The sequence below is a fragment of the Carassius gibelio genome, chromosome B15 (assembly GCF_023724105.1).
Source record: "Carassius gibelio isolate Cgi1373 ecotype wild population from Czech Republic chromosome B15, carGib1.2-hapl.c, whole genome shotgun sequence".
NCBI classification, from domain to species: Eukaryota; Metazoa; Chordata; class Actinopteri; order Cypriniformes; family Cyprinidae; genus Carassius; species Carassius gibelio.
In genome coordinates this window covers 1,583,284-1,593,283 of record NC_068410.1, presented here as the reverse complement: position 1 = coordinate 1,593,283, position 10,000 = coordinate 1,583,284, and the positions used below count along the sequence as shown (strand labels likewise).

The 10,000-nt window shown below is 37.8% G+C and overlaps 2 protein-coding genes across 2 annotated transcripts in view; one reads left to right on the top strand and one right to left on the bottom strand.

The window, feature by feature from the left end:
- Nucleotides 1–2,658, bottom strand: part of LOC127972212 (myelin protein zero-like protein 2) — a 5,855-nt gene extending 3,197 nt beyond the window's left edge. The window contains exons 1-2 of the mRNA XM_052575557.1: nucleotides 2,569–2,658; nucleotides 547–716 (exon numbers count right to left, since the gene is read on the bottom strand). Of these exons, the coding sequence (XP_052431517.1) occupies nucleotides 547–716; nucleotides 2,569–2,614 (216 nt within the window). The 5' untranslated portion in view covers nucleotides 2,615–2,658. The remainder of the gene's footprint in view (nucleotides 1–546; nucleotides 717–2,568) is intronic.
- A 1,869-nt stretch (nucleotides 2,659–4,527) lies between these two features.
- On the top strand, nucleotides 4,528–6,995 carry LOC127972140 (T-cell surface glycoprotein CD3 epsilon chain). The gene is made up of 5 exons (XM_052575446.1): nucleotides 4,528–4,677; nucleotides 4,764–4,988; nucleotides 5,066–5,200; nucleotides 5,589–5,641; nucleotides 6,010–6,995. The coding sequence occupies exons 1-5, from the start codon at nucleotides 4,626–4,628 to the stop codon at nucleotides 6,064–6,066; spliced, it is 522 nt and encodes a 173-aa protein (XP_052431406.1). The 5' UTR covers nucleotides 4,528–4,625; the 3' UTR covers nucleotides 6,067–6,995.
- The last annotated feature ends 3,005 nt before the right edge of the window (nucleotides 6,996–10,000 follow it).

The window sequence follows — 10,000 nt, the reverse complement described above, 5'->3', positions numbered from 1 at the left end:
TCTTCCATCTTAGAAACATTGCCAAGCTACGAAACATGTTATCTGTTTCTGATGCAGAAAAGCTAGTTCATGCATTCATGACCTCTAGACTGGACTATTGTAATGCACTTCTAGGTGGTTGTCCTGCTTCTTCAATAAACAAGCTACAGGTCGTCCAAAATGCAGCAGCTAGAGTCCTTACGAGGTCAAGAAAATATGATCATATTACCCCAATTTTACAGTCTCTGCACTGGCTAACTATTAAGTTCTGTATCAGTTACAAATTATCATTACTTACCTATAAGGCCCTAAATGGTTTAGCTCCAGCGTACCTAACTAGCCTTCTATCACGCTACAACCCATCACACACCCTAAGGTCACAAAACACTGGACTTTTGGTCGTTCCTAGGATAGCAAAGTCCACTAAAGGAGGTAGAGCTTTCTCACATTTTTCTACCCTTAAATATAATGTAGAAACTTTAATTTACTGTAGAGCTGCTTCGCAACATTTAGCATCATGAGAAGCGTTATATACACATATAATCTTGAGCCATTCTCTCGTCTCACCGTCTCCTCGTGTCCGGAGCCGAGCGGTCTGAAGCTCCAGGACACCGTGACGCTCGACGCTCGGATCGCAGCTGAACTCTGGAAGCTGCATTTGAGACGCACATCTGTCCCGTTAACGGCCTTCACATCGCCCGCCGTGAACACACGGATCCCGGACACACACCGCCAGCCTGCACACACACACACACACACACACACACACACACACACACACACACCACCTTTACTCACCTGTACATTCACCTCATATTTCTCTCTCACTCTCACTTATCTTTGCTTTACATTGTTTTGCATCAGTTTAATGTTGCACAGTTTTTAACTGTAAGAAGAAATGCCATGCTAATAAACCATCTCAAGATCCTAGAGAGAGATTCAGTTGTTTAAATCTGTAGTCAGTCTGCTTGTGTTTGATTTACATGTATGCATTTAGCAGATGTCTTAGGTTGCATTCACAGCACAGATAAAGTGCATTTAATCATTCATGCACTTCCTGTAAATCAAACCCAGCACACTGTTCTTCAGTTGTACTTTAACTGTTCTTATGAAGGGCAAATCATGCAACTAGGAGAGATGTTATGTGTTGTGCATATCAATCATGCTTTTGTGTAAGTGTAGTGTTTGCATGAGTTTCTGTTAGTGTTGGTTTAGGGGTCAAAGGTCAAGTTAGAAGACTGATAAAAACAGTGGAAGTCTATGAGATGAGCTCAATTAGTCCAACAAACACGGGTTTTTCTTGAAAACATGGTTCTTCTGATAATGAGTTCTAGGAGTTCACTGAACTATTAAAAACAAACACTGAGAGATCAACACCTCTCGAGTCTCAGAGAGCATTTATTAAGAAGAAACTGCAGAAATGACTTCTTCTGGGCTTATTATTTCCAAAGATAAACAGCGGAAGTCATAGTCTAGAATCAAACACAGACGAAGGTGGAGTTTACTCTGTTCACACGAACTTCCTCCTGAGAGACCACTGGAGAAAACAATGGAACAAACATGAACACACACACTCACACAGACACACACAAACATACACACACACACACACACACTTACACTCACACACACACACACACACACACACACACTCACTGACACACACACACACTTAAACTCACACACACACACACACACACACACACATGTTTGTGTTTGTGTAAAGTGTGTTCATCCCATAGGTGTAATGGTTTTTATTCTGTAGAAACTGTATATTCTATCTCCCTTCACCAACCCTACACCTAACCCTAACCCTCACAGGAAACTTTGTGCATTTTTACTTTCTCAAAAAAACTCATTCTGTATGATTTATAAGTGTTTTGAAAAATGGGGACATGGGTTATGTGCTCATAAGTCACCCTCTCCTTGTAATACCTGCGTCATACCCATGTCATTATACAGAGTTGTGTCCTGATATGATTCAAAAACATGCCCCCCCCCCCCCCACACACACACACACACTCCCACACACACACACACACACTCCCACACACACACACACACACTCCCACACACACACACACACACACACACACACACACACACACACACACACACTGAGAGAACTATCCCAAAGCTCGGAGAAGGTTCATTATCAGCTGCTAGAGTTTATCTGTTGGTGTTGATAGTCGTCTGTAAATGCTCTTATGATCGAGAACAAACACTGGTGAATGAAGTCGTTCTGTCTCTGATGAGCGTGTGTGTTCTGCAGGTGAATCACGTGCACAGGTAAGCTCATTAAAGCGCACGATGATTGACAGCTGTCACTCACAGAGGATTATATCTGCTGCGATTATGAACTCAGCTCAAGAACACAGGAAACAGAATTCATTCATAAATCAAAAACAGAAGACAGATGAAACAATCACCCAGGCACGAGCACAAACTATTACAGTAAAGCAGAGGAACAGAGCGAGTTTAACCGCGGGAACGCGCCGTCACCATCAACAAAACTAAAAACTACACACGACTGTGATCTGAATGTGTGTGAATACTGATGATGAGGAGGAGGAGGAAGAACACACTGACCTGAGGCGAGCAGCAGCAGCAGCAGATGAACCCGTTCCACACACATGAGTCCGATCTCTCTCTCTCTCTCTCACACACGCACACACACACTCACACGCGAACGCGCCGCGCGCTCCCGCGCCTCAGGAAATACTCCACTGGCGCTATTTGTTCACTAACATCTGTGAATGACATCAGTTTTTTGTCAGATGTTTAGCATGAAAAGTGTTTTTGCTTTGATATTCTGTATTAATGTTCCTGTGAAAGAACTGTTTTACTGCACTACATCTGCTGAAACATTAATGTCTTTCAGAAATCTCTCTCTAACGTTATGAGAACGTTATTTTATGATTGTGATCCAGAATAATAAGGTGCAGTTACTAGCCAGAGTGTTTATGATTATTACAACCTCTCACGACTCTTCCCACAGTACATGATTCATTTATTTGGACTTTTCTGAACTGCTGAAGTTTGAGAGGAGCTTCACTGAGAGTCCTTCACCACACGGTGGCGCTGCAGATCACACACACACCCCGAGCAGAGAGAAGCTCACACACACACACACACACACACACTTCATATACACAAATCATCCTTCAGTACTCCTTGAGATCATCTGAGTGGAATCAGCTGCTATTTTGAGAGACCATGAAGCTAAAATGTGCTTTAAACATTTTCTCTGTAAGTAAAAAAAAAAAAAAAGAAAAAAAAAGTTTCCACTTGTAATACTATACATTTTAAATATAATCGTCATACATAGAAAATACATTTATTAATTATTCAAAATGTAAGATTAATATAGGCTATAATGAATTTCTAAAAAATTTATTTATAACGTATTGCCACATATCTAAATAATCCATTACAAATGTATTGTATTTATGTTAAAATTCTCTTTATAAGATATTCTTAACTTCATGTTTGTGGGGTCTTTAAATAGTACACTCAAGTTATATGTCATCGGTTGCACTTTTCCCACATTAAAAACATAACAGTTTAATTCTGAATTTAGTTACACATCTAAAGAATGTGTGATATCAGTGTATTTATAGTGTTTAAGCTCGGTACCTGTGTGTGTGTGTGTGTGTGTGTGTGTGTGTGTGTGTGTGTGTGTGTGTTATTAAACATATGTGAAGATGATGATGAAGATAAAGTCTTTAATAAATCCACAGAAGGTAAAAAGTCTTCGAGAGACCTGACAAACTCAAACCGAGCAGACAGAAGATTAAATACAAGTCCAGACGCGGATCATGAACCTCACGAAGAAACCATCGCAGTTTAACACACTTCAGCAGTTATACTGGAGCAGAAATATACTTTTAATTAGTGTATTTATAGTGTATAACTTTTACAATGTAATTTAGCACATGTGTGACCCTGGAGAACAAAACCAGTCACAAGGGTACATTTGATTTATTTAGATATTTATTTATTTTTAATTAAAAGTACATTTTTATTGAATAAATGATCTCTCCAGTGATGTGTGGTTTGTTCGGAGGACAATATTTGTCTGAGATGCAACTATTATAAATCTGGAATCTGAGGGAGCAAAAAAATCTAAATATTGAGAAAATCATCTTTAAAGTTGTTCAGATGAAGTTCTTAGCAATGCATATTATTAATCAAACATTAAGTTTTGATATATTTACAGTAGGAGATTTACTAAATATCTTCATGAACATGATTTACTTAATATCCTAATGATTTCTGTCATAAAAGAGAAATGTATAATTGTGACTCATACAGTGTATTGTTATAAACACACGTCTGTGACACTGATGACTGCTTCTGTGCTGCAGGACACTGATCATAAACAGTCATGAGAACATGATTTAATGATCTCAACGATGCAAAAGGCAACTGATCTTTTCCGTTTATGGCGTATTTCAGATATTTGAGTTTATTATACAGGAGCCTGAAGTGCTTCTCAGAGAAATGGAGCAGATCTGCAGATAAAAGCGAGCAGAATGAGGGCGTTTGAGGTTTCCTCTTCCTGTAGAGAGACTCAGAGACACACACAGACGCTGCATGTGTGTGTGAGAGATCAGTGAACACTGTCTTCAGGACGATACAGAACCATGTTTCTCCTGAGTGTGATGATCGTGCTGCTCGCCGCGGCTCGGGCTCAAGGTGAGGACCTCTTCACACACCTGTGTGCTCTTTAATACATCTACAATACCTGCAATTCATTGTGTCTTCCATCCTTTTTACCAAAGATATTGAAATCACAGACGATGGTGTCATTATGATCTGCACTGGAGGAGACAATAGGGTAGTAACATGGAAAAATGAAGCCGGAAAAGATGTCAGTGGAGAAGGAAATAAACTGAACGTTCGTGTTCCAGCTGATTCGGGAACAGGAATAGTTGAAGGACAGTACTCTTGTAATTATACAGATGGACCTAATCATATCAAACGTATGTTCTACATCAACGTAAAAGGTGAGGAGAGTTCAGTTTTTCTATTCTTCCCTCAGAATGAGCTTGATTATAATAATGCTCCTCTCTTTCCGTGTCAGTGTGTGAGAACTGCTATGAGTTGAGCGGAGTGATGGCGTGGGGCGTCATGATCATAGATCTACTGATCACAGGAGGAGTTATACTCATCATCTACTTCTGTTCTGCCAGAAACAGTGACAGCAAACCGAAGAAAGGTGCAGAACACACACCACACCATCTCAGACATCCATCAGCTTACAGGACACTTACACAAACCTGATCAGCTTCAGTTCAACACACACATATGATTCAGAACTGAAGAACACTGCGATATTTCTACAGTAGCACCAGACTGACATCACAAACCCCATAATAGAAGACCACAGTGAACATATTACACATATATTACAAATCAACATCTATACAGTGTTCATTTCAGATTCAAAAGGGAGAAAGATGTTGCATGAGAAGCGTGAAGCATTGTTTTGATGTTGCATGAATTAGTTTGAGATCTGAAGAGTTGTGTCGAGCATGTGTTCTAGTGAGTGTAAAAAACTATTCAACATTAAACATTTTCATGATTTATTCTGTTTTAATTCACAGTATCAAATTCCCGACCAATGAACCCTCCTCGACCTCCAAACCAGGACTATGCGGTACGTCTGACAAAACGAACCAAAGCAGAACTTCTCACAACACTGAATGTTTTATTCATCAGAATGAGATCAAAGTTAAGGTGCGCTGTGATTGGTCAGTAATCCAGTGTTGCTATAGTAACAGCAGTTCACTGCACTGCTCTCACAGAAACCAGCTACTAACCTAGTTAACACCCCTGGCTCTACTAGTGAGTGATTCAGTGATTCAGTGATTCAGTGAGTCAGTGATTCAGTGAATCGTGTCTGAGCTGCTGTTGATTCTCTGTGTACACTGAGCTCCAGTGTCTTGGTGATTGATTACACTGATGTCTCTGATGATTAACTCTAATCTTCTGATTGATATCCTGGTGTTTGTGATGTTTACTCAGGCTCTGGATCCGAAGATGCGCAGCGGTGATGGGTTGTACGCAGGCCTCAATAAGTAGACTCTGTTCAGACGTCTGGATTACTGTAAATCAAACTCTGGTGATTCATAGGGTTTCTTAAACGCTTGTTCCTCTGTACAGGTTTATACATTAGTGTTCTGTTTTATACGGTAACTGTGTGTGAGTGTGTGTGAGTGTGAGTGTGTGTGTGTGGAAAGTTCAGCTCATGAAACATCGGAAACTGATGATGGAAACAGCATCTGTGCTGAGAAGATTGTGTCATTTCACACTTTTGATTTCAGAATCGTCTTGTTTACACACTTCAAGAGAAACCTTCATGTTCTGATGTACAACTGTCTCATTTCACAATAACAATTATATATTACAAACATGCAATAATTCATGCTTAACTAATGCACAGAAAATCAGGCGTTAATATATAACTATATAAAGAATAACTACACTGAAACAAGTAAGTGGCTATGGCTATATTTTATTTTTATATATATAGAATGTTCAAAGTTAGTCAACTATATTTGTTTATTTAAATGTAACTAAAATAAATTGATTGCAAAATTGTAAATTCAATGAATAATTTGTTTTTCTCTCATTTCTTTTTCTATATAATCAAAAAATTGTTATTAGTTACATGTGTAATAAGCTGAAATGCATGGCTTCGACCCATCGTGGTAATTAACATACACATTTACATTATTAGTTATTATTATATGTTATTAGGGAATTAATACATTATAATACATGTAACTAATAACAATTTATTGGTTAGTTAATTTATGTATCATACAGAATGTTGATGCAGTAGTTATTAATAAATGCTTTAGTTGTTTGTGAGTTATATATTAACTCATGATTGTCTGTGCATTAGTTAAACCTGAAGAGTGGCGCTGTGTTGTGAAGTGTTAACACACTGTATAACTCAGGTGCTGCACTCAGAGATATACATGACAAATAAAGCTGATTTTGTGAAAGTTGAGTGTTGATTTGTGTTTTAAAACGTTTATACAATTAACACATTCACATACACACACACACATAGTACACACACACACTCACACACATACACCGGTATATACACATAGTTCTCCTGTGTGTATGCAGAGCACTGTGTGTGTGTGTGTGTGTGTGTGTGTGTGGTATGCGTTTGTATGAAGTATTGTACAAGCTATAACTCATTCTGCCACTCTCACACACTTATTCTTCTTTCACACACATACATTTCAACCTTTGTTTTTGGTATCCATTACTTCCTGTGTATTCAGGAAGTCACGGTCAGACCATGAAGAACATGTGCAAGACTTAGCTCTTCCTCACAGTTTTACACGGATGCTATTCAAAGTCATCCTGTTTTCTTTTCATGTACATATTTAAATGTTTTCATTTTAAAGTATGATGATGTAACCTAGGTGTTCTACAGATCTGTGTACATGTGTTATGATCCTGATCCTGATCTTCTACTGACCCGGTTAGGCTAATGGTTTATATTTTTGACTTTCCCTGGGAACATTTTCACAGACCTTGCCACAATCAAGAAATCAAGAAATTATTAAATATGCCACCCTAAAAGAAGGCCTTGTCACCCCTGCTGCCACCCCAGTTGCCAGCAACAAATTAAAGGTTATTGCCTATTTGAAAATTTACAAGCGCGAATCTTTCGTGATTCGTGATCCCGCTCCGAACTCCCGAACTGACTCAAATGATCCGCGAACCCGCTCCGAACTCTCGAATTGATTCAAATGATTCGCGATCCCCAAACTGACTCAAATGATTCGCGAACCCGCTCCGAACTCTCGAATTGATTCAAATGATTCGCGATCCCGCTCCAAACTCCCGAACTGATTCAAATGATTCGCGATCCCCAAACTGACTCAAATGATTCGCGAACCCGCTCCGAACTCCCGAACTGATTCAAATAGTTTGCGATCCCCAAACTGACTCAAATGATTCGCGAACCCGTTTTGAACTCCCGAACTGACTCAAATGATTCGCGATCCCGGTACGAACTCCCGAACTGATTCAAATGATTCGCAATCCTCGAACTGACTCAAATGATTCGCAAACCCCAAACTCTAATAATTTACAAAGTATTAATATACTGTAATATTTTGTTGTTGTTGTTGTTGTTGCTATAAAAACAGACCTAAGCCATCAATAGCCTTTAAAATAGCTTAAAATGCATTATATAAAAAAATAATGAGGCAATAATGATTGGTTAATAATAACACTGTTAAAATACATAATGTAGGCAAATACTAAATAAACTATTTATGTACATGTTATTACAAATGCCATGTGATTGCTGCTGTTACACTTACAGGACAATCAAATCCTTGTTTAGGAAACTGACCAAACATTTCATTCAAATATTCACTAAATCTTTCATTTTTGGACACCTTTTTGCTATAGATGACACAGGCATTATAATTTCTTCAACAAAAAACGTGCATATCACAACCCTTACAAAAATAAACCATGGTTTTATCATAGTAAAACTGCTTAGTTTCCTTTTGCATGATTTCTGAATGCTTGAGACTATAAAATAAATTAGAGTCATAATAAAGTTATAGCCACAGGTAAATGTGGAGAGCTACAATTGTGATTTGTAAATAATACAATTTATTCATTTAGTTTTTTATTTGATTAAAGTTATTTTTTCACCCCTATAGTAGGTGTTTTTTCCATCATCATATTTGAGGAAGGGGCGCACAACAATAAATCCTGCTTATGGGAACCCTTAAGGTGTTGTTATACACGTCTCTGGGAATGTGTGCTCTACACACACACACACACACACACACACACACACACACACACACACACACACTGAAGCACGCGTGGTGTTTTCAGCTCTTCACTATATTAACACATGATGTATGTTACACATGTGCACGTCAGCGCGCTATGAGAGGATTTCACCATTTCATTTGATAAAACTATCGTCATTCATTCGTATCGTATACACAGACTGACAGAAACGGCAATGACTTTACGACAACCTGTCAGAATAACATTTTGGTATAACTTGAAGAAACTCAAACAGAAATACATTACTATTGCACAGTAGAGTATGCTATACTTCAAGTATTATCATACTTGATATGCTATACTTCCTATTAGCTAATAATAATAGTTAATTAAAAAAACACAGAAACTCTGGTTACAACCCACCAAAATAAAAGTTTGGTCTAACTCAAAGAAATTATGTAAGAAATTGCTTAGTAAAATATAATTAAAAAAGATATACTAAAACATTATTTTAAAGGAATATCACACAAGGTTTCATAGAAGTTTTAATTTAAGCTTGCCAAAACAATAACACCATATTTTCAGAAACAATTTCTAAAAGTACATCTGTATTTGTGCCTATTATGTTTATTTATTTATGATTATTGTCAGCTAATAAAAGCTATGCTTCAGGACCATATTCATATCACATCTAAGGCTAAATGTAGCTCTTGACTGGTTGAGTTAGATGATGATTAACACTAAACTGTAGAAAATCAGTTGAGTCTCTCCAGCTGGAAATGTCATTGGCTGTTAAAATCTTGTGTTTCTTATAATAAATTGACATATTGATAACACTGAATCTTTTATAATGCTCTTAATGACATGTGGATGCATACTGTATGCATTAGTGAGTGTGTGGTGCTTATGGGGTCTGGTCACTTATTCCTTATATGAACTGTTTCAAATGCAAGACATTGATTGCATGAGATTAAGTTTGTAAATGATAGCTGTGTCCTCTTGTAGTGTGCACATATATTTATCATCAATCTGTGATAACTGTGACTAAATTCATTATATACGTCTGCCATATGTTGCCACCCCGAATAAAATTCCTGCCCCCTTCTGAAGGATGCATTGATCAGGATTTTCATAATCGATTCCAATTGCCAAACTGAATTATTATTATTTGTTTACAAATAAAATGAGCCAATTACCAAACTCATGCCAATTTATAATTTTTTTTTACATT

What these genes read in the sequence shown, in the direction of transcription:
- LOC127972140 (XM_052575446.1), top strand. Translation starts at nt 4,626, where the DNA reads ATGTTTCTCCTGAGTGTGATGATCGTGCTGCTCGCCGCGGCTCGGGCT. An exon ending in GTTCTACATCAACGTAAAAG is followed by an intron (nt 4,989 to 5,065) that starts GTGAGGAGAGTT and finishes TTTCCGTGTCAG; the next exon opens with TGTGTGAGAACTGCTATGAG. An exon ending in CTCCAAACCAGGACTATGCG is followed by an intron (nt 5,642 to 6,009) that starts GTACGTCTGACA and finishes ATGTTTACTCAG; the next exon opens with GCTCTGGATCCGAAGATGCG.